The sequence below is a fragment of the Oryctolagus cuniculus genome, chromosome 1, assembly GCF_051225735.1.
Source record: "Oryctolagus cuniculus isolate XC-2025 breed Fujian yellow rabbit chromosome 1, ASM5122573v1, whole genome shotgun sequence".
NCBI classification, from domain to species: Eukaryota; Metazoa; Chordata; class Mammalia; order Lagomorpha; family Leporidae; genus Oryctolagus; species Oryctolagus cuniculus.
This window is the reverse complement of record NC_142867.1, coordinates 103,322,459-103,345,726: the sequence shown is the minus strand read 5'-3', so window position 1 is coordinate 103,345,726 and position 23,268 is coordinate 103,322,459. Positions and strand designations below refer to the sequence as shown.

The window sequence follows — 23,268 nt, the reverse complement described above, 5'->3', positions numbered from 1 at the left end:
AGCCCTGCCAGATGGACTTGCCCTGGCTGTTGCACTGCAAGCTCTGATTATTTTCGCAAGCTGCATGAAAGAATTCACCACCAGGGATTATTTTAAATTTCATGACATTTTAAAAAACCCTGCAGAACCAATAGAACAGCTGAAAAAATAAGTTCCTTGCAAAAGGTTTGCCTTTATTATTATTATTATTATCTTAAAAAATTCTGTGATTGTGAAGGAACAGGTGGTAGGGTGGAGAACATGGAAAGCCCTGAAAATGTGGTTCAGTTTTCTAAACAGGGCAGGACAGTGGGCTAATTAAAGTCAGACAATGGGCCATTTAGAAGGCCTTAGAAAATAATAAAACATTCATTCAAATGAATGCCATGGATATAGTGTGTACCTCTGTGTTCAAACATTGGCATTTTCAGTTTACAAGGCATTGCCTGCTCAGAAAATCTTTTTTTCTTTTTTGATTCTTTCTGGGCTCATGTAGGGGGTTAGTTGGCCACATTAACAAGTGATATGCAAAGCACTGTGCTGTGAGTGTGGGCAAAAGCTGTGGTGGGATATACTCCTAAAGTAGATGCTGATTCCCTTGATCAGTAGTAACCTTGCAAAAATTACACATAAGAAATGACTCTTTTTACTGGCAATTCAGAAAAAAGTGTCACGGGCAAATGAAATGTATTTAGTGCAGAAAAACTGCAGTTTTCCATGGCCGGCGCCGTAGCTCACTAGGCTAATCCTCTGCCTTGCGGCGCTGGCACACCAGGTTCTAGTCCTGGTCGGGGCGCCGGATTCTGTCCCAGTTGCCCCTCTTCCAGGCCAGCTCGCTGCTGTGGCCAGGGAGTGCAGTGGAGGATGGCCCAAGTCCTTGGGCCCTGCACCCCATGGGAGACCAGGAGAAGCACCTGGCTCCTGGTTCCAGATCAGCGCAGTGCGCCGGCTGTGGTGGCCACTGGAGGGTGAACCAACGGCAAAGGAAGACCTTTCTCTCTGTCTCTCTCTCTCTCTCTCACTGACCACTCTGCCTGTCAAAAAAAAAAAAAAAAAAAAGAAAAAAGAAAAACTGCAGTTTTCCTAAGAGCTTTAGTAATCAAAGAGAACAACAGACACTCCTAAAAATATAACAAAAATAAAGATAATAGAGGAAAAATAGAAGAAAATAATACAATAAAGCAAGAAAACATACATTAGGCCATCTGATGACCATTTGCATGTCCAGGAAAGCAAGGTGATTGTAGTAAAGCCAGGACATATTGTAGGGTAACTTCAGTTGATAAGATTTAAAGAGATGAGAATAATTTTTATGGTAACTATTAAGAAATCAGAGAGAATTCCCAGGAGTCGCAGTGGTGCTGACTTTCTGCACCCCAGATCCGCAGAGCTTCAGCTGCCAAAGTCCAAAGCTGACCTTCCTTCAACCACAGATTCTGCGTACACCATAGATGTGTCATATTCTTGGGTGGGATGATACTATAATGACTGCAATTAGGAAGTCCTAATTTTAAGGCATGAATATTCAGTTTGTGGGCTTATTTAGATTCTAATGCTTTTTCTTTTGTCCTTTTCATTTTTGTTTAGCACCGCCATTAGAATGCCAAAGAGGTAGCCTAATATATAAACTATCCCAAGTTTTAGCAGATTTTAGGATATATAGCTTGATTAAAATTATAATACATGAACTATATTAGTCAATAGTTCCACCTGTCCTCAGCATGACTACTAAAAATGTGCCTGCTAGCTAGAAAATAGGGCTCTGGTGGTCTCCTTTGCTCTGGTTCTTTTCGTACATCTATACAAAGCTAAGGACACAAGAAAACTACCCCTTCTTCCTTTAGTGACTTATATTTATTAAGAACATGCAGCAGGTGTTTTCATGTTTACAAGTATGAGGAACTCCAGACATCCTGAGGGTTAATCCTTGAAGGAGGTCACCCAGGACAGCAGATACATTGTTGTGTAGGAATCTCTTCCAGGCCTCAAAGAGAGCTAGTATGGCTTCTGCTTTCTTAAGTGGGAGAAGTGGCGTTCTACATCCAGCCCGAGGAGTGGACTTGTAGATACCAGCCTCTTTGATCAACATGGCAATTCTCAGAAAATAAATCATCCTTCATCAAAAGACATGGCATAAGCTTCAGGCAAGAAGCAAAGGTCAAAATAAAAATGACTGTGTGATGTTGGCCCTAGTGCTCCCCAAGGGAGCAGGAAAGAGGATCCTACAAAGTCAATGGCAACTCTGATTATGGTTCAGGAAGTGGAGAACCCCATGAGACCAGGGCCACTAGGTACAGTGGGGAATGACAAAGAGAGGCTACATTCTAGCAGGTTCTGAGACGTCTGGGTGCAACAGGACAGAAAGATGCTGGTCATGGATAAGGCAGGGTGTGGCACCCCCAGAGGAGTGACTGCACTGCAAGAACAGGTATGGAGAGAAACATGTGGCCAGGACGGAGAAGAAGGCATAGTTGGGGTCCAATGTGTGTGATACCTGAAGTGTGATATGGCAGCCGTGCAGGAGGACCTGGAGCAAAGTGATGGCTCCAAAGCCTGTCCTTCCTTGGACTGGAAACACCAGTTTTAGAAGGCAATTTGTTGAGTGAAATAAAGACTTGGTGTTCTATAAACCTGGGCCCACATGTAAACTCTACTACTTTCACCCTGATCCTCCTTTTCCTCACCTGAAAAATAGATGTATCAGTGCAACCTCCTTAAGTCAATTGTACTCTTATCGATAAATGAAATATACTTGAAAGCAGATAAATGAGAATATTTATGAAATTCTATTTCAGAGCCCAGTAGTGTATGACAGCTGTTATTATATTGCTTCTTATGCATCCTGGATGGAATCAAAACAAAGACAAAGGAACCAGGCCTGATAGTCACCTCCACTGTACTGCCCATGCCTGTTTCTAACAGATATTGGAAGTTCCTGTGGGGGCATTTGTGGGCCATATCATCGTCCTTGTGCTTCATGTGAATTTCCCATTCCCTATTTTTCTTGAAAACTCAACTTGCAAAACTCTAGATGAAATAGAGGAAAGGGGACTTATCTTCCTTAGAATAAAGATAGGTTCGTCTTGGGGATTAGGTGTAGGGGTGCCAATGGGTGGAACATGTTCTGAGGTCTGGGAAAATTTATTGATTCAGGAAGAGAAGCAGTAAGGAAGAGAAACAGCTGTAGAAAGGGACCTTATGGGTGTATTATAAACACCGATCTCCCATATGTATGGCTCATAAAATCCCTTTAAATGGAGGAAATGAAAGCTTAAGAAAGTAACACTGCTTGTTAGTAGCAAATCCTGATAAAAATACTAGAGGTTTTGTTTGCTTCTTCCTGTCGTTTGAAGCTGGGTTTTTCATAAAATGGCAATCCATGTTGGATAAGCAGCTTTTGGTTTGCTACCCAACACTGGTTGAGCTTTGGCTATGTAGGACTGCGGAATGGGAGTGGTTGAGATTATATGAATAGCAGTCCCAAGGGAGAACTTCAGGACTAGCCCTGCTGACCAGCAGTGTGGAGGAGGCTGGTGGTGTTGAGTCAGTATTAAATGGGGCTTCTAGCTGTTGCTTCCACTGTTTTGTTGTTTTGTTCAGTCACTCTATAAATGTATCAAACCGGACATAGTTACCCAGTGGCCTTTCTCCTGGTTAATTTACTTACATCATGGGAGAATTTATAGATTGAGAACAGGAATGTCTAAGTGCCAAGGCTGCTCTCCAGAGCTTCCATAATCGAGTGCATATCTGCCTTAGTGAGGCACACCTCTGCTGTGACATTTATCAAGCGTGCCATGTGCCCGATTCTATAAAAACCATAAAATCTGCCTTTTGCTCAGCACTTGCCGTGTGCCATGTGCTGCACCAGGTGCTTGGTACACATGCTCTGGTTTCACTGTCGTGCCTCCTTCTACGGGAGTGTCACTGTCCACATTCACGCAGGAGGAGACTGAGGCCCAGGGAAATTGGATGCTTCCCATGCACTGGAGTCAGAGCCTACATCTGTCTGACTCTGAGATGCAGGCTCTTCACGTTTTTTTAAATTAAAACTTTTTTTTTTTTTTTACTTTAGAACATTTTTTTCACTGTGAAACAGTAGTTATCTATTTAACCGAAATGCCAAAAAATTTTAAAGACAAATACAGAAGGTTACATAGTAGAAGAAAATAACCCCTTAGAACTTACAAACAGATGATTCAGTTTTTTTCTAAATAATCAAGATCTTTATGAAGACAGCATGAAGCACTAGAAATTATTTTGAAAATACAAACTAAACCTAAAGGTAAATAAAGGCTTTTCATTATCTCTTATTAAGAGAAGAGGCCAATATACCAATAAAACCATTATGGGAAACAGATTGCTCAGGAAATTAGAAATAGATTTACCGTCTGACCCAGCTATCCCACTCCTGGGAACTTATCCAAAGTAGAGGCAGACTCTTAGCATTCTGTTACCCCATCACTCTTAATGAGCTGGAGGACCCAAAAGTAAACAGAAAAACAGCAAGGCGTTAGCCCTCTGAGGGAGAGATTTAAGCATGCTAGCAAGTGTAGAGCAATGTCAGCAGTTTCTTAGCAGAAGAATATTCTGGGAGCTCTGGGAGCAGAGGAGAATATCTGGTAGACCTTAACAGTCAAGACCTAGAATGAAAATATAAGGGTTATACGCAATGTAGATCCTCCAACCCTCTCTTAGTTCTCCACCCTGCTGACCACATTGGGTCACCCGCTGCAGATGGACAGAGCACTTCCTTTCTCCTGGGCTTTTCCTCCCTATGTGTTCTGCTTGCTCACCTGAGTCAGTTTCTTTGTTCAAAGCTTAGCCCAAGTGCATCCTCCTCCCAGAAGTCTGCTTCCACTCACCCTGTCTATGCTTTGTTCACCTCTCTTGAGCCTCCGTAGTGTGCACTGCTAATGACCATCCCTCTTTTGGCATCAGGAGAAAAGCCATCTTTGTATTTTTAACCACTTATTTTGTGGATAATTTCTCCTCCCACAATTAAACTGTATGCTTCTTCAAGGCACTGAATTTCTTAAATTATCTGGAATTCTAACCAGCCTCATTCCTTGCATGAGATAAGCATTGAGTAGCAACAGTATTGACTTGAGTACCTACCATATGCTAAGCCCTTGGTAATTTTGAAATATAACCTTTATGGTAGCCTTGCAAGGCATATTATTATCTTCTTTTAACACCAAAGGCAGGCAACTTTGCTGTCATCACCCAGTTGAGAAGTGGCAGAACTGACTTGAAGTGAGATCGCCTGGATGCAGAATCCATACTCTTCACCACGCTGTGCTGCCTGTGTCTTAGACAAGATGAGCTTTGGGAAACCTAAGTGCTGTGGTTTTCCAGGTGATGGTGTGATCTGAAACATCAACTCCAAGATGCTTCAGGTCGGGTACTAGTGAGTTCTCCAAGAAACAGACCTATTCTAAATCCAAAACAGTGGGATGGAAATGCTTGAGACACACATAGCAAAAATGAAGGTAAGAGATGAGATGCATTTTCAAGTTTGAGTTTTAAAAATAAATATTGAAATGAGAGAAATATTGAAATGAGGTGTAGTCTAACTACTTTTGACAGAAACTGAGGCCCAGAGACAAGAGGGGAAGTGCCCAGTACCCTCTAAGATCAAAAGGGGCATTTCAAATAGACTAACCAAAAGAAGTTCCTCTTTGGGTGTAAGAGAGATGTCTTGGTGTGTTTTCCTAAGTTTTGGGGAACACTAGATGAGATACAGTTTCCAATTACATATTTCCTGCCTAATACTTCGCAAGAAATCTAAATGCAAATCACAGATTTGGACATCACAGATCTGGACAACTCAGTGTGCACATAGTTGGTGTGGCAAAGCAGCAGCTGGATGTATAACTAGCAGACGTGATGGACGACAGCCAAGCACATCTGCTCTACAGTTAGCTTGTCCACCTCTCAACAAAGATCAAACACTCTCAATTGTTCTGTGCCATAAACACAGTATATGGCATTCATTTACCTTCCGTTCTTCCACATTTTCCAGTCAAATATGTACAATGGCATCCTTCTTTCTATTGCGTGCAGTGTTTTCCTTTCAAAAATAAGTAGGAAAGGTTATTAACCAAGAACTTCAGCTGAGACTCTGGCCTCATCCTTTATGAAGATACTTCAAAAAATTTGTGGAAAATAGAATTAAAACACAGGTTTATTTTTGTGCAGAATTTTTGAAAACTGCACATAGTTTTTTCATAATACACATTTTCATGAACTTTTTGAAAACTCTCACATATGTTGTTGATGTAGATTTTAGCATTAATTTAAATATAAGGACTTAGGAAAAAGTAGAAAAAAAGAAATAACTCTAAGTATAATGTTTTGACATACAAGCACTTCAGATGGGTACAAAAGAAATATGGAAATAGATTTTGGTGTATGTGTAAAATGTAAAATTTAAGGCCGATATATTCCAAGTACATAATTTACTACTCAGGTTATATCTCCTTAACATTTCCCTCAGTGTAGACTTTCTAAAAATAGAACCAGAACTCTTCCCTTACTTTTCCTTACATTGATGTAGAAAATTCACTTGAAAGAACTTTCATATCTACTTCCTTATTGTTCCTGACTACAGTATTGTGGTGAATGAGCTGAGCAGGAGAACTATCACTGTGCCCATGAATCAAGCAGCTCATCATTGCACACTCTCAGGTCCCTTATTCATCTCCCTACTGCTGCATCCCATCCACCTCTTCCCTCATAATTTTATTTTACTTAAGCTTTTTTTTAAAGATTTATTTGAAGGATAGAGTGACAAGGAGAAAGAGAGATAGAGATGGGGGAGAGAGAGGGATAGAGGGAAGGTGAGGCAAAGAGAGAGAGAGAGAGAAAGAGAGGAAATCTTCCATTCTTCCATGTACTGGTTCACTCCTCAAATGGCCATAATGGCCAAGGCTGAGCCAGCCTGAAGCCAGGAGCCAGAAACTCCATCCAGGTCTCCCATGTGGGTGGCAGGGCCCCAGGCACTTGGGCCATCATCTGCTGCCTTGCAAGGTACATTAGCAGGGAGCTGGATCAGAAGCAGAGCAGCCAGGACTTGAACATGTGGTCATATGGGATGCTGGTGTTGCAGGCGGCAGCTTAAGTCACTGTGCCACAATACTGACCCCTAATCCCTCTTATATTGCGTGGGAAGTCCCCTACCTCTCCTATAACTTTAATTCTGATTTCTGTTTCCTACTCAAGTAGGAAGCAGGTTATAAAATTTTTCCTTTTATGCCAGCTGTTGTACATTCAGTGATTTAAAATGAATCTTTATTATAGCTTAAGAAAAACTTGATTAGAAAATTCAATCATCCACTGAAGTTCAAAACAAAACTGAAACATTGTGGCTGTTAGACTTATTGCTTCTTTTTTCTCCATAGATAATAGAGAGTTTATTGAATTTTGTGATGCTATTTTTAAAAATTCAATGATCAACTTTTATGGAACTCAGTAGAAATAATGCCATTGAAAAATGCAGCAATCAAGAGTCTAATTATATATTTTTGGTACTAAATGTTTGTGGATGAATCATATTTACATATTTTGGCAGAAGATATAGTAGACTAGTAAAGAATAACACAGGGAAATTTGAGAAAGAAAAAATGAAAAACCATTATTTAGAAATAGATATATACAATGGAAGTTGTGAAACCACAGGATTGTGGCTAAAATGTATAGAAGTGGTTTTAATTTCCAGTCTTTGGTGAAAATTTCTTTTGATGCAAGGGATTTTTTTTTTCATTCCTACTGCAAAGATGTAAAAAAACATTTCATAGTATCAGAAGCAGATGTTCTTGAAGGAAATTGTGGCAAAGATGGATCAACATGATCTTGCATAAACATATCCGAGCATTCTCAGAAAGCAGCAATTTGGCATCAGATAGATACTTCCTGAAGTATACATATCCAAGAAGACAGTTTCCATAATGCCTGTGTGTTAGTTTTCTAGGACAGCTGTGACAGATGACTGCAGACAGGGTGGTTTAAAACCATCCAAGTCTGTTCTCTTACAGTTCTGGAGGCCAGAAGTCCAAGGTCAATGTTTCGGCAGGAGATGCTTCCTGTGACTCTCCAGGGGGGAATCTGATCTTTGTCTCTCCCGGTTTTTGGTGTTTGCCAGGATTTGATGACTTGTGTGCTCATCACTCAGACCCCTGCTTCAGCGGTCACATTACCTCCTCTTCTTTTGTGTGCTTTCTCTTCTGTATTTTCTCTCGGAGAACCCCCTCTTACAGAGACATGAATATTTGCACTGAGTGCCTACACAAGTGATTCAGTGAGGGACTCGGTGCACAACCCTTAACTTAGTCACATATTTTGCCAGATAAAGGCAACATTTTCAGGTCCCTGGGGTTTGACATGAGGTCTGGGAGGTCCATTCTTTGGCCTAACAACATGTGTTTATGCCCTTCTCTGGTCATTACTCATACTGTCACTTGCAAGTTTTGAACATGTCTAATGGATGGCTTCCCTAACTGCACTTATCTGAGACATTATACTCATCTCCACGTACACTGCTCTGAAAAAGTAGCTCTACTCCCAAAGTGAGAACCCCAGTATCCTCCACTAACATGATGTTCTGTGGTTCCTGCTCAGCCAGGAACTCCATCCAGGTCTTCTTAATGGGTGGCAGGAACCCAAGTACTTGGGTCATCATCTTCTGTCTCCCAGGTGCATTAGCAGGAATCTGGGCCAGAAGTAGAGGCCAGGGGCCAGCGTTGTGGCATAGAAGGTTAAGCCTCCACCTGCAGTGTCAGCATTGCATATGGGCACTGGTTCAAGTCCCAGCTGCTCCACTGCCAACCCTGCTAATGGCCTGGGAAAGCAGTAAAAGATGGCCCAAATGCTTGGGCCCCTGCACCCATGTGGGAGACCTGTTGTAGCTTCTGGCTTCTGGTGTCAGCCTGGCTGTTGTGGTCATTTGGGGAGTGAACCAGTGGATGGAAGATCTCTCCCTCTTTTTCTTTCCTTCTCTCTCTGTATTTCTGCCTTTCAAATAATAAGTAAATCTTTTTTTTTTTTTTAAAGAAGTGGAGGCTGACTTGATCCCAGAATTCAGATATGGGATGTTGGCATCCCAAGATGTGGCCCAACCCACCATGCTTCAGTGTGCACTCCTAAAAGTCCTTTCTGCATAATATGTTTTCTCTTTCTTTTTGATTTCCTTCTTTTTATGTCTCAGATATTTTTTTATTCTAGTCTGCATTGATCTTTCCCTTTAAATATGGAGTATAAAATTAGGGATCAGAAGACCTTCTGCTTGCTAATGTGCAGCTTGGAAACAATTCTCTTGTTCTCAGCTTATTTATCTGCAAAATGGGAAACCATGTAAGTATCAGTCTCACAAGATTGGTGTGTCGATCAAGAAATAATTTGTAAGGAAGTGCCCTTAAACTGTCCTTACAAATATTATTACAGCCTTTCTATCCCATGGGTATGCTGCTGGTCTTTTGTCTTCAGCATTCAGTCTAGTGTTCTGTTACATGATTTTGCATTTTAAGAAATGTGTGGGTCAGGCGCCATGGCATAGTGAGTGAAGCCACCATGTGCAGTGGCGGCATCCCATTTTTTCTGGGTGCCAATTCGGGTCCTGGCTGCTCCACTTCCAATCCAGCTCTATGCTGTGGCCTGGGAAAGCGGTAGAAAATGGCCTGAGTCCTTGGGCCCCTGCACCCACGTGGGAGACCCAGAGGAAGCTCCTGGCTCCTGGCCTCGGATCTGTGCAGCTGTGGCCATTGCAGCCATCTGGGGAGTGAACCAGTGGATGGAAGACCTCTCTCTCTCTTTCTCTCTCTCTCTCTCTGCCTCTGCCTCTCTGTAACTCTGCCTTTCAAATAAATAAATCTTTTTAAAAATGTATTTTTCTTTTCCACAGTGTTATTTGGTATTTCATGGGAAATTATGTACTACACTTCCTCTATAACAGTTTCACTGGTCCAACAATAGTAGCTTGGCTGTGGTGTGTGAGGCTCAGACGCTTGTTCTTTGCTCAGTGACAAAGTTCTCAAAAGTAATGTGCAAAGAAATCACCCAAGAATATTGTAAAAAAACTGACCAGATGCTCATTCCCTAGCCTCAACTCAATAAAGGTACATTGATAGATATGGGACAGAACCCAGGAATCTGCATTTTAAAATTAATAATATGGTTTATTATTAATTCTATGAATATTGTTTTATAAAAAGTAAAAGTTTAACACAAATAGAAAACAAAATCTATGACTTGATAGTTATATATCTTGAGGAAGAAATTTTTTATTTGAGAGGCCTAGACATATACACACATACACACATAGTACTGGCAATTCCTGGTTCATTCCCTAAATGTCCACAATGGCTGGGAACCAGAAACTCAATCCGAATCTCCCATGTGGGTGGCAGGAACCCAATTACTTGAGCCATCACCACTACCTCCAGGGTCTGCATTAGCAGGAAGCTGAAGTCAGCCAATATGGGACATGGGTATCTTAACTAGTGGCCTAGACCAAATACCCACCCTAATATTAGGTACATTTTCAAAGAAATATATTCATCATTTGTGTATATGCCTTCTTGTGTTTTTATGTGTGCATGTATTTGAAAGGCAGAGCATTGGGGAGAGAGAGAAAGAGAGAGAGAGAGAGACGGAGGGAGGGAGGGAGGGAGAGAGAGAGGTGTTGATCTTCCATCTTCTGGTTCATTCCTCAGATGGGTGCAATAGCTAGGGCTGAATCATGCAGAAGCCAGGAGCCAGGAACTCCATTCAGGTCTCTAACATGGGTGGCAGGGGCTAAAACACTTGGGCCATCATTTGTTGCCTTCACAGGCACACAAGCCGGGAGCTTGTTTGGAAGCAAAGAAGCTAGGACCTGAACTTGCATTCTGATATGGGAGGTTGGTGTTATAAGCAATGACTGAACCTGCTGCATCACAATGCTGACCCCTCTTCGTGCTTCTTATGGAACTTGTATTTAAAAAATTTGTTTATTTAAAGAGAGCAGATTTTGTGTATTCGTATACAGTTTTAAGAACATAACACTACGTCCCATCCTCATTCTGTCCCTTTCACACTTCCACTTCCTTCCTTTCTTATTTCTCTTTTCATACATACTTTCAATTTACTTTATAATCACAAGTTTAATCCTCCAGTAAGTAAAGAAATTAACAGACAGTAGAGAGACCACTGTCTTCAGGAGTATAGACAGGGGGTATGGCCAATGATCAGATCTCAAGATGTCAATTTCACTCCCTGTTCATTACAATTGCTTTTATTCTGTACCTAACTCTGATAGAGTGCCTTCTCATTTGTATTCATGAAAACTAAGGTGTGAGTTGTGATTCATTCACAATGGGCAGATATAATTTCTGTTCCTTATCCCTGTAGATGACTGTTGTCTTTCCAATTAATAATTTGCCTGGAACACTGATCAGGTTTCACAGTTCAGTCTGTAGTTGTAATTGTGCAAGTCTTCATTTGTTCTACTAACATACATTAGTTCCACTTGAATTTGAGGCTCATTTCCAGTAGACTCTGCATATTCTTCTCATCCTCTTTCTCTCTCCCTTTCTTTCTTTCTTTCCCTCTCTCTCCATTTGTATGTGTGTCTCTAAGAAACTCAGTTTGTATTAATATTTTTAACACAAACTCCAGATGATTTGAAGCAGGCATTATGAGAAAGACTAAACTAGGAACAGACAATGAGCCAATTATTAAGATTTCTCTCTATCAGCTAATCTCCATTTGTTGAATTAGAAAAGAGGAGGTGACTTAAAAGAAAGGATCAGAGGAAGTGTAAGATAGAAGATGTTAATAGGAAGAAACTGAATCAGGAATTGGTTCTCTTGAAACATGTCCCAGGAATTTGATTTTTAGAGTCCTGTTGAACATGCTGTCAGTATTCTCAGCAGGCAGACTGGAGGAGCTAGTACCCATTGTATATTGGCCACTGAGTTAGCTCCTGTACATGGCTGTCTCGTTGATTCTTCAGCTGCAGATGTCTGATGGAATCCTGCTATTCATGTTGTTGTATTTTACCTAATAGAAGAGATAGTCATATCCCAATCTTCTTAGCTAAATGCTACCACTATTCTGGAAGCACTTTTGGAGATCTGAATGCAACTGCTTAAACGTTGTAGGCACAGAGAAAGCTATTTGTGAAGACGCAGATGGCAGATACAGGTTTTAGACTCAAGGCATCTCCTACTAGGATTTTAAGACCTGATTTTGCATGCTACAGAGAGGATTTTTTTTTTCCCGAGTTATCTCTATCAAGTTTATAATAACATGTGGCTGAAGGTCAGCGTAACTCTCACCCAACTGAGCCCTTGCTAATTTAGGGCTGGGAAAATTGAGAAAGTTGGGACCTGTCATTTTTTTTGTTGCCACTAACTGGTATAGCCAGCCAGTACAACCACAGAGCTCTTGGAGCACACACTGATGGCTAACACGTGTGCTATCATATCATAATAGTCAGAGATTTGTATAGTAGAAAGGGACCCGTTTTGATCGGCTCATTTCATGTCAGGCCAGAGAAGTAAAGCGACTTTTCCAGGGTCACAGAACTTGTTCCTGGCAGGGCCATGACCCCCTTTCTGGACATCCCTTCCCTTTGTCCAGGCTTTTCTGTCAGGAGGAGTGCTAGCATTTGTTTGCTGTGATTTATATGACATACAGTTACAGTGGAACATGACTTTTGTTTCCAAGACATATAATCAATAGCAGGTGAGTAGGGATATAAAAACTCTTCAGAAAAAGGACATGGAAGCCAGTATAGCATAGATGAGAATGCAGAGGACAGAAGTGGGTGTATAAGTTCAAGGATAAACATGGGTGTCACTAGGTGGGAGAAAAGAGATATCAATAGGTATGCTTTGTATGGACAGATTGTTCATCATGGGGAAAAAATCAAAATAATTATATAGTGTGTTCCAGTTGAAGGAGGGATCTTCTCTTGACAATAGTAGACTGAGAAGATGGGAGATAGGTGTAGGGATCAAGGAAGAGGTCAGATGACTAAACTTAAACCCCCGAATGTTTCAGAATATATTAAGTTGGGACTTACATTGAATCTTGAGTTACTTGTCTGTCTGGACCGTTTTTCTGCCAGGAGGTCTTTGACTGTGTGCTTCACTCTCACCCCCTGGTACACGCGTTTGCTGTAGTCTCCTGGGACTTAAGCAAATGGAATAGTTGCAGTCAGATATGGGTGGAGTAATTAGGTTAACCTACTGAGGGACATATTCAAGGGTTGGTAATCATGATGCTATTTCCTCATTAGAATAATAGAATTACTGAATTCGAAGAGGCTTCCAAAGAGTCCAATCTCCTGGCTCTTGATAGCTTCATCCAATCTCTGCTTAAGGGGAAGAAACACTATTCCATTTTCTACATAACGGTTCTTCAAAGAGCCTTGTTTTTTTGTTCTTTACTGTATCAAGATTTACAATTTATGCATTAATCACAAGCTAAAGGATTGGGTGCAACTTGAAATAATGCTTCTTACTATGCAAGGAAAAACATTTGCATGGTTCAGTTTACAGAGAGTTTTTTTGTACCTGATATGAATGGTGACCAGGTCAATAGGACTTTTTTTTTTTTTCTTTTCATGAAGATTTATTTGAAAGGCAGAGTTACAGAGAGAAAGCGAAGGGAAGACAGATATTCCATGCTGGTTTACTCCCTTAGGGGCTGCAATGGCCGAGGATGGACCAGTCGGAAGCCAGGAGCCTGGAACCGCATTTGGATCTCCCAAGTTGGTGGCAGTGTTCCATGTACTTTGTCCATCTTCCACTGCTTTCTCTGGCACATTAGCAGGGAGCTGGATTGAAAATGGCACAGCCTGGACTCGAACAAGTGCTCATGTGGGATGCTGGTGTTGCAGGTGGCAACTTAACCTGGTGTGCCACAATGTTGGCCCCAAGTAGACTGTTTTAAGAAGTTTGTGTTCCTCAGAAGAAAGCCTTTTGTTATCTAACTGGTTCACTAAGTAAATACATTTTATTTTTGGAGATTTGGTGATTCAACTCCAAGAGTTGTATTTTGAAACTAGGTCAAAGAGAAGAGAAGAGTTATTCATTCATTTAGCAAATATTTTTAAGTACTTACTACATGCACTTACTGAAGAAATTATAGTGCTTGGCAATTTATATGTATTATTTCATTTGATGCATTTTACAGATGAGAAAATTGAGGTTCAAGGCTAAGTTATTCGGCAAGAGTTCATAGCTACTGATAAGCAGTAGAGCTGGAATCCTACTTCAGTCAGCTTGTAACAGTAACAAATATAAATATTTGTTATTTTCACTATGAGGAAATTATAGAGAAATGAAAAAGAAAAAACATTTCTCCAAGGGTCTAAAATTGTCAACATTTCTTCTAGGGATAGTGAGCTCCTTATAATAAGAAGAAGTGTTGCCTACTTTTTGCTTGTGCTATTTCAGAAAGTTTATAAGCCCTGAACCAGTGATAGAACCAGAGGGGTTTTAGGATATTTTACAATTCTGGAATAGGTTGGATGGCTTCACACTGTTTTCACTGGGATGTTGCTACTGGGGGAGGTATTTGGTACAGCAGTTAGGACACCACTTGGGATGTCTGCATCCCATATTGGAGTGCATGGGTTTGAGTCTTGGCTCTACTTTTGGTCCCAGCTTCCTGCTAATGTGTTCTCTGAGAGGCAGCAGATGATGACTCAAGTAGTTGGATCTCAGTCACCCATGTGAGAGACCTGGACTGAATTCTCGACTCTTGGCTTAGGCCTGGTCCAGCCCCAGCTATTGCAGGCATTTGAGGAATGAACGAATGGGTGGAAGATTCTCTCTCTCTTTTTCTCTCTGCCTTTCAAATAAATGCAAATAATAGAAAAATAGTTGAGGTCTTGCTGCTTATCAACAAATTCACCTGAAACAGAGTTCAACATCAGGGTTTATGGCAGAGTATACTAATGCATTTTTGTATGAAGCATAAAACCAAAAATATTCTCTAATTTGCTTGAATTTAAAGATAGTCTAAAATTTGAGTCAAATTCTGTTATAAAAAATAATGAAAGGGAGGAAGAAAGGAAGAAATTAGAACTACAACCAGAGGCAAGCAGTGTGTTTGGTATAGGAAGGGCCAGCCTAGGCGTCAGTACGTGCTCAGCTACACATTAATCACTGACTTGGGAACATCACAATCGCTCAGCTCCATTTTCTTCCGTGTGATGTGGATATGCTACTTCTTAGCTATCTTCAGAGATTTTAAATAAAGAGTGAGCTATGCATATGAAAATGCTTTGAAAACTACCAAGTATTATATAAAACACCTGTATAAAAATGAAGGAAAAAAATCTAGGTTCTAAAGCAATGCATTATTTAATTCAAATAAAGCCATATGTAATTTGATTTCAGCAAAAACAAAACTATTTGAATGATCCTTTTGGTCTGATTTTGGCAGAGTTGGTCTACATGGAATCATTTATATGTAGAGGCTTGGAGCATTTCCTTCACATCGACCTGAAATATAAAGGTTCATGACCTCGTTTGTTCCAGAGAAATCTGAGTGTTTGTTCTAGAACTGTGGGGAAACCTAAGGCTATGATGTGTACCTGTATTTGTAGGATATTTTCTGTGTGTCAGAACTTGGGCTACAAAAGAGCATGCTCTCTCACTAGGGGAGAAATATTGAAAGATAATTGTAATGCAAATACTCTGAGTGCAATAAAATGTATTCAGAAAAAACACAGAATGCACCAGTTCCTTGTGGGGGCAGGGAGGAACACAGGTGGTAAAGAGACACCTGAGTAGGGATTGGAGGACAAGGTGTGGGGTAGTGATGGCAGAGTGGGCAAGAACATTCAGTTGTACAGGACAGCATGGGTCAGAGCAGAGCGACAGTGTGAGGGTCAAGTGGCAGGAAGGCAGGCTGGGAAGGGAGACAGGTCCATCATGATATTCCTGGTATGGGGAAGGAGTTTGGACTTCACTCTCTCAGCCGTGATCATCAGAGGCTTTGGAGCAAGGGAGAGAGTGGTTAGATTTGCATTTTAGATAGACTTTTCTGGCAGCTGCGAGGAGGAGAATTTGAGAATCACAAGGCTGTAGGGAGATAAGTCAGAAGGACTCTAGAATAATTCAGGCATGAGGTAATGGGGTCTGAGCAGGGCGGGGATGGCTTCTACAGATGTGGAAATTATTCAGATGTGGGAGGCGAAGGCGAGGGATGATTCAAGGGGAATTCTCAAGTTTCCGCCACCACAGGACTGCTCCGGGTACATGTGCTTAAAGAGCAGTCGTGATGTGGATGGTAATGAAACCAGGCAAGAGAAGCTCATCCCTCAGGGGGAGCATGTGAGAGCTGGTCATGTGCTGGCACACACAGACAACAATGATGTGTCTGAAACTCTGGGATGGACAAGCCAGGCTACTCCTAGGGGCTGAGGAGAGCCCTGACTTCTGAACCACTCATTGGGAAGCTCTGGACTAAGTGATTCAAGATGGAAGCCCAAGGAGCATTCACACTGGAGGGAGGAGGAGAACATAACCTTATGAAGATACACTGGGAAGATTGGTTGGAGAAGAACCAGGAGAAACCAGGGGAATGGACATCATAGAATTTCAGGGAACAGCTGTCAGGAAGGGAAGAAGTATTAAATAGGGTAGAATGGTCCAGGAAGATTATGCCAGAAAAGGCAGAAAAGCATCTTTTTCTTTCAATTCAGTGGTTGGGCTTGACCTTAGCAGGAATGATTTTGGGAGTGTGGAGTGGTTACAAAGGAGGTAATGATGTCAGTGGAAGGGCTGGAGGTAAGGAGGGCAAACTAACGTGTGAAGTTTGAATGAAACAAAGAAGAAAGTGAATGGATGAGAATTGGAGAGAATTGCAGCGTCCAGGAGAGCTGTGCTGTGTTTTTGTATCTGTTTACGTATTTGAGTGGGAGAGAGTTGGGGGTATATGAACAGGACAGAAGGAAAGATTAAACATTTAGGAAAGAAGCAAGAAATTATGGAAGAAAGTCTTGTGGAGGAAGAATGGCATTGGAGTCAAGGATACGAACTAGCCCCAACCTCTGAGACTGGAATAAAGAAGGGCAGCATGTGGGGGTGGGGTGGGCATTGCAGACTAAAGCTTTGCTCTAAGTGGAGCAACTGGAGTAGGAGAATCACTCAAATACGAAAGGCCAGAGTGAGGCAGGATGAAAACCAGATAAGTAAGTGCAAGGGAGATTGTCTTTCAATGGTTAAAGGGTGATCCTTGGACCAACCAGGACCAACCATATCAGCACTGGCTAGAGAACTGTTAGGAATGGCGAGCCTGAGGCCTGACCCCAACTACTGAGTCAGAAGCCTCCGGGGCGTGGGCTGGCCCTCCCAGTGATTCTCATGTTCCTCAAATTTGAAAACTCTGGATATACAAGGGACTTCAAAAAGTGCATGAAAAAGGTAGAATTAGAAGATGTTTATTTTGGGGCAAAAAATTGAAATCCATGCATAGTTTATTCATACATGCTGTTTGATGATCTCTCATCCATAGGAGTAAGGTCTTTTTAAGGTTCCTGTGGAGGAGGTTGGAGGAACTAGCCCTGGCTCTAACCTGGGCAGTCCTGGCTGGGCGGGAAGGGAAACAGCTGAGTGATCAGTTGTTGGTGTGGACTGAAGTCTGAGAAGGAGGAGGCGGTTGAGGTTGAAGGGGTCCAGGTTGGAAACTGTGTGCTTATAGAAAACCTTGGATTCGCTTTCTTCTGAAGGGGCCTTTTAATTTGTAATTTGGATCTGAATTAGCAATTTGTACTTTGTGTGTATGCCAAAAACCCTAGGGGAGATTATCCTATCTAAATAAGTTTAAGACATAACCAGCTGATGATTAATAGAAGAATATAGTTCATGAGATGGCAAATAATGAGATCAAAACTTCTGAAGTTTTATTATAAAGGAATCAGCTTTATGTACAAGTTGACACCAACTTAGTGCAAAGTATGAGTTATATGCCACAGGGGCTGAAAACTAAGTTGAGAACATATAGCAGATGCCCTCAAAAAGATCCTATTTAGTGAGAGAAATAAGAGTAGGGAGAGTGGGAAAGATACGCTTTGGATTCATGATGAAAGTTCTGTGGGAAGGAAGGGAACTCAGGTTGGATTGAGAAGGGTAGGATAGTTGGGGTGGGAGGGAGAAGGCCTTGTAAACAGCAGGTGTGCACAAGCAAAGCAAGGAGGCAGGGAGGAGCGATGGCAGTGCAGAAGGGGTAAGGAACTGGTATAACTGGAGTTCCTAGATTTAAATGCCATCTCTGTGTAGATGGACTTCAAGTGCATATCCCCAGCTCAGACCTGGCACTTAGAGTTGACCATTCATCTAGACCTTGATATGCAGTAGATATCTAAACTCCACTTGTCTAGATAGGAACTTCATTCTTTCCTCCCGATTTCCTATTTCTGAAGCCTTCCCTAACTCCGCCGAATGCAACTGAAGCCTTGCAGTTGCTCAGTCCCCAAGCTGTCGTGTCATCCTTGACTCTTCCCTTTCTCTCACATTTAACAGCTCAGCCTTTAGGAGTACTTGATGGTACTACTTACCAAATAGGTCCAGAATCTGGTGATTTTTCTTTGCCTGCACTGTTAAGATCCAGGTTTAATCTATGGTCACTTCATGTAGATTACTGCAGTAGCCATCTAACTGGTTTCCTCTCTTCCCTCCTCCCTCCTATCCCAAGTCTATTCTCAACACAGCAGCTGGGATGATTCTTTGGAAAAAATCACTTCCCATTCCCCAGCTAGTCTTTAACTCTATCATTTTCTGCATTTTTGCTCTTCAATCCATTCTAGGATCTATTCTTAAATCAATCTTCCAAAAATTCTCCCAGATCTCCCACAAATATGATAAAAGTCACAATACTCTTCTGTCCAAAACATTGAGTTGTTTGCATCACCTCTTTTTTTGCATCACTTCTTTGCTCAAAATCCTATAATGATTTCCCATTTCCTCAGAGGAAGCCCCAAAGTCCTTACAATGGCCCCACGTGACCCGACCCTGTTCTCTGATAACCTCTTTTCTCATCTCCTAAGACTTCCCTTTGCTTACTGTTTTTAAAATGCACCAAGTGCACTTACTGCCCCAGGACCTGTGCATTGGCTACCTTTATCTGCTTTCTGGAATGTTGTGCCCTCCATTATCCATGTGACTAAATGCTTTTGTCTCCTTCAAGTCTTGGCTCAAATATCATCTTCTCAATGGGAATATATTTAAAAAGTTGCATCTTCCCCATGGAACATTTCTGACCATCCTCACCTTCTCCTGCTCTACCTTTTCTTTCTATATAGCACCAGTCACCTTATAACATCCTTTGTGATTTCTTTAGTTAGTGGGCTCCTTGTTTATCACCTACCCACCTTTTGATAGCACCTAAACTCTGTGAGGATGGGAATCTGTGTCTGTTTTTACTCTCTGTTAGATCTTGGTGCCTGGCACTTAGTAGGCTTTTAGTAAGTATTTATTGAAAGCCTTCTTTTGATTGAGAATAATGGAAATGTTGAAGGTCTTAAAAATCTGGCTTTAAAATTTATGTGGTCATGCATTGCTTAATGACAGAGCTGAGTTCTGAGAAACATGTTGTTACGAGACCTCATTAGTGTGCAAGCATTCCAGAGTGGACTTACGCAAACTGCTGTGGTGTCACTGGGCATTCCTATCTATGGGACCATGGATGTGCAATCTGTCATTGAAATGTTGTGAATCACAGGAATGTACTCTATGTGGAAGGTGATGCAAACAACTCAGTGTTTTAGACAGAAGAGTATTGTGACTTTTATCATATTTGTGGGAGATCTGGGAGAATTTTTGGAAGATTGATTTAAGAATAGATTCTAGAATGGATTGAAGAGCAAAAATGCAGAAAATGATAAAGACTAGCTGGGGAATGGGAAGCACAGATTTAAGATTTTTCAGGGAACACACACACACACACCCCCCAGAAAAGAATACCATGATTAAGAAGAGAACTCAAGAAATCAGGGAAAAGAACTAGGTGGAAAGTTGGGGAAAGATTTCAGTTTTGAATGTGTTGACTTTGAGGCTATGGTGGCATAATAATAATAATAATAATAATAATAATAAAATAAATCTCCTGTAGTTAGGCTGAATACTTGGACCTGGGTTAGGACTGTGCATCCAAGAAACATCTTTAAAATGTACAGCTCTCCAAGGAAGCATTTATAGTAAGAAAAGACCGGAAGTCCATGTGCTGAGCCTTGATCAGTGACTGCTGTTCTGATGCCAACAGGAAGAAAAGGCCAGGGAAGGACTGAACATGTAGGGGTTAGGGAAATACTGGCAGAAAGGTAGGAATGTACCAGAATGGTGCATCAGCGAAATTAAAGAGGGGGCGTGGAGAAAGAGCAATCCTCATTGATGTTCAAGTATCTGTCACCTTGTAGGTGCTCTGTAAATACTTGTGGAATAAATAAAATGCCTTGGAGAAGGTGAGTAAAACAACAGTGAGGGAGAACAGAGGGTTTGGGAAGGAAGGGACTTTAGAATGTGGGAAGGAGTAGTTTCACAGGAGGGGGAATGAGACCCCGTTTGTGGGCTTTGTGGGAGCACAGTGGCAGAGCTAGGAGGGTAGCTCGTGCTCCAAGGCAGTGGGATCTGCACTCTACAATAGCACAGTAGGGGACTCAAAATAAACCTAAATGAAGCATTGGAACCTAGCACAGATTCTTTAAAATCTAACCTGGAAAATTTGTTGCATGTTTGAGAATTCTCAAGCTTTCTTAACGAACCCTACTCTCTTTTGGAGAAGGATGCTATCTAGAGTTAAAAACTGTTGACAGTGTTCCTACACCAAAACATTGTTTTTTCCCTGTGCATTGTGTCTATTTAAAGAATCCACACCTGCATGAACCAAGAGAGCTTAAGAGTTTTTATTCAAATACTCTAGATACAAACTTGCATTCAGATCAGTTGTTGAGAAAACAAAGACATGTGTTTCCGGAGAGAAAGCACAAGCAAATTTATCAATAGGAATTGGTTTACCCTTTAGAATTTGGAAAAAAAAAATGATTTGGCACTATAGGGTTGTAAATATGTGTATGCAGCAAATTGTTCCTTATTCTTATTTTCTTTGAAGAATTTGGTCTGTATTAGATTTAATGTTGCTGTTGCTTTAATATTGCTTTTTGAAAATTATTCTGAATTGATTTAATACTTAAAATGCGGGTGATCCTAAATTATTTCTAGTTATTAAATAATAAATAGTTATTTGAAGCCCAATCTTATTTTACTATATTTGATGATATTTTGTGGGATTCATTTTCTATCTTTTAAACTTTTAGAGTTTTTAAGCAGGTGCTTGTGACAGAAGGAAAGGAAACACATAGTTCTAAATAAAAAAAGAGAAAACTAAAACCACGCCACAACTTTAAAAAAGATCTGATGTTTTGAGTTCTGTGACTGGAAAATGGCCAATGGAAGATGGCATATGCTGTCTCTCTGAGTTGTGGTCCTTCATGATACTGGAACATAGACACACTGTCGCTCAAGACAGAGCATAATAAAAATCCAGGATAATGGGTTATTGATGTTCAGCTTCCATTGTCCCATCCTCTGCCTGTCAGGGAAGTACCAAGGATGCATTATGGAGTGGTCCAGTGGTAGCCTCATGATTTGGGCCACCGTCTGGCTCAGGTGCCAGCCCATGAAGATGTTGGTCTCTCTTCTGACTCCACTAGCCCAGCTGAAACTGCCTTGCTAGAGATCCGAGCCCTTTCACTGAGAAGGCAGAAGCCCACCTAGGAACCAATCATTCTAGTTCTGTGGCACTTGAAGCTCAGCATTGTAGTCGCCCTTCTCATCTGGGGAGACGATATATCAGTTTTATTATGGAAAACCTCCAGGAGAATTTCAAGAAATGGCAACATGTAGTCTGCAAGTTCAAGTTTGTCAACAAACCAGGAAACATTCAAAGACTATTAAGCAAAAAATAATAAATAGTACTTAAGAAATGTTATGCTTGAAATAAAGACTGAAAGTTTTACAGTTGCAAGGTCAAATTAATTAACATTTTAAGATTCTGTGGAAATTTGGTTTGCCTACACTGTAGGTATCTATAACCCCCTCCTAATGTCCTTGTTCTCCTACCTTTTAAGCCTCGTGGCCAGATCTGAAAACAGTATTACAGCTCATCACCAATTCCATGCTGCAGAAGGCAGATGTTCTTACTATCTGCTTATCTTTTGAGATCAGACTTTGAAAAGCTGCAGCACTTAATAATTTTTCCTTTCATGGTATTTTAAAAGACATTTTTGAAATATCCCTTCTGTCATCATTTATTAACATTTAAAATGCTAACTTATTTAAGTCCCAAATTTGTTCTGGAATAGATAGATTTGACCCTAAATTGAAAGTAACATTTGTATTCTTAGGATGAACAAACCAGTGAGGCTCTCTATATAGTTTGAATTCATGAAATAACAGCTTAGGCTCTTCCTTGTCGTATGTAAATAGATATTATCTTCCTTCTTAGCCTAAGACCCTATGGCAAGATGCATGAATAAAAGATATTTCCAGTTCTGCATAAGTGTGGATTCTTCTGCAATTTTTTTTTATGATTGAGGGTTTATTGGAATTACGTCCCATTTGACATAAAATTTCAGTATACGGAAAATAATGTATTCATCTTCAAGTCCTCATTTTATGAAAATAATGTTCTACTAAGGTATCTTTCAGGATCGCACCAAAATACACTGTGCGACAAAATTAAATCTAGCAATTAGTAATGAAAGTGACTAGAATTATGAAAATGTTACCAGAAGCTCTAAGTAGTTGTCCTCTGGTCTATGCTGTTTTTACATTTTTGTATATTCTAGCCAGAATTAGTAATAGTTCTCCTTTACCTTTGCTTCATGTTATGACTATGGTATCAAAAATAAAAGTTAGGACTACTGCTGTGTTTTAAAAATTGTCCTAATTGACATCGACTTACCACTTTCCATTTTGGATGGTTCTGGTGAATGTCCTTCTTGACAGCAGCGCTGGTCTCTGGTGATGGCGTCCACTCTTTGGAAAGGAATCCTGGTCTCCCAGAAAGCTCAGCCTGATCGTGGTGGGGAAGTCTTCTGTACACGGTAGTGATGCTTCTGAAATGACTTGCTTTAGATTTGATTAAATGCAAATCCTTTGGTGTCTGTTTCTGTACAATTTGCATCCCCAATGTAGATTATATATGAAGGTACTTTTTTCCGCCCCAAGATTTTTATTCAGTAACAATGAGTTTCCATCGGGAGCGTGCCCTCTTAAATGTTTATTATGGAAACAG

At 40.9% G+C, this 23,268-nt stretch overlaps 1 protein-coding gene across 1 annotated transcript in view; it reads right to left on the bottom strand.

Annotated features, from left to right (window-relative positions):
- POU2AF2 (POU class 2 homeobox associating factor 2) overlaps positions 1–23,056 on the bottom strand; it is a 38,532-nt gene extending 15,476 nt beyond the window's left edge. Inside the window, exons 1-2 of the mRNA XM_008261670.5 lie at positions 22,936–23,056; positions 13,043–13,152 (exon numbers count right to left, since the gene is read on the bottom strand). Of these exons, the coding sequence (XP_008259892.4) occupies positions 13,043–13,152; positions 22,936–22,945 (120 nt within the window). The 5' untranslated portion in view covers positions 22,946–23,056. The remainder of the gene's footprint in view (positions 1–13,042; positions 13,153–22,935) is intronic.
- Between the last annotated feature and the right edge of the window lie 212 nt (positions 23,057–23,268).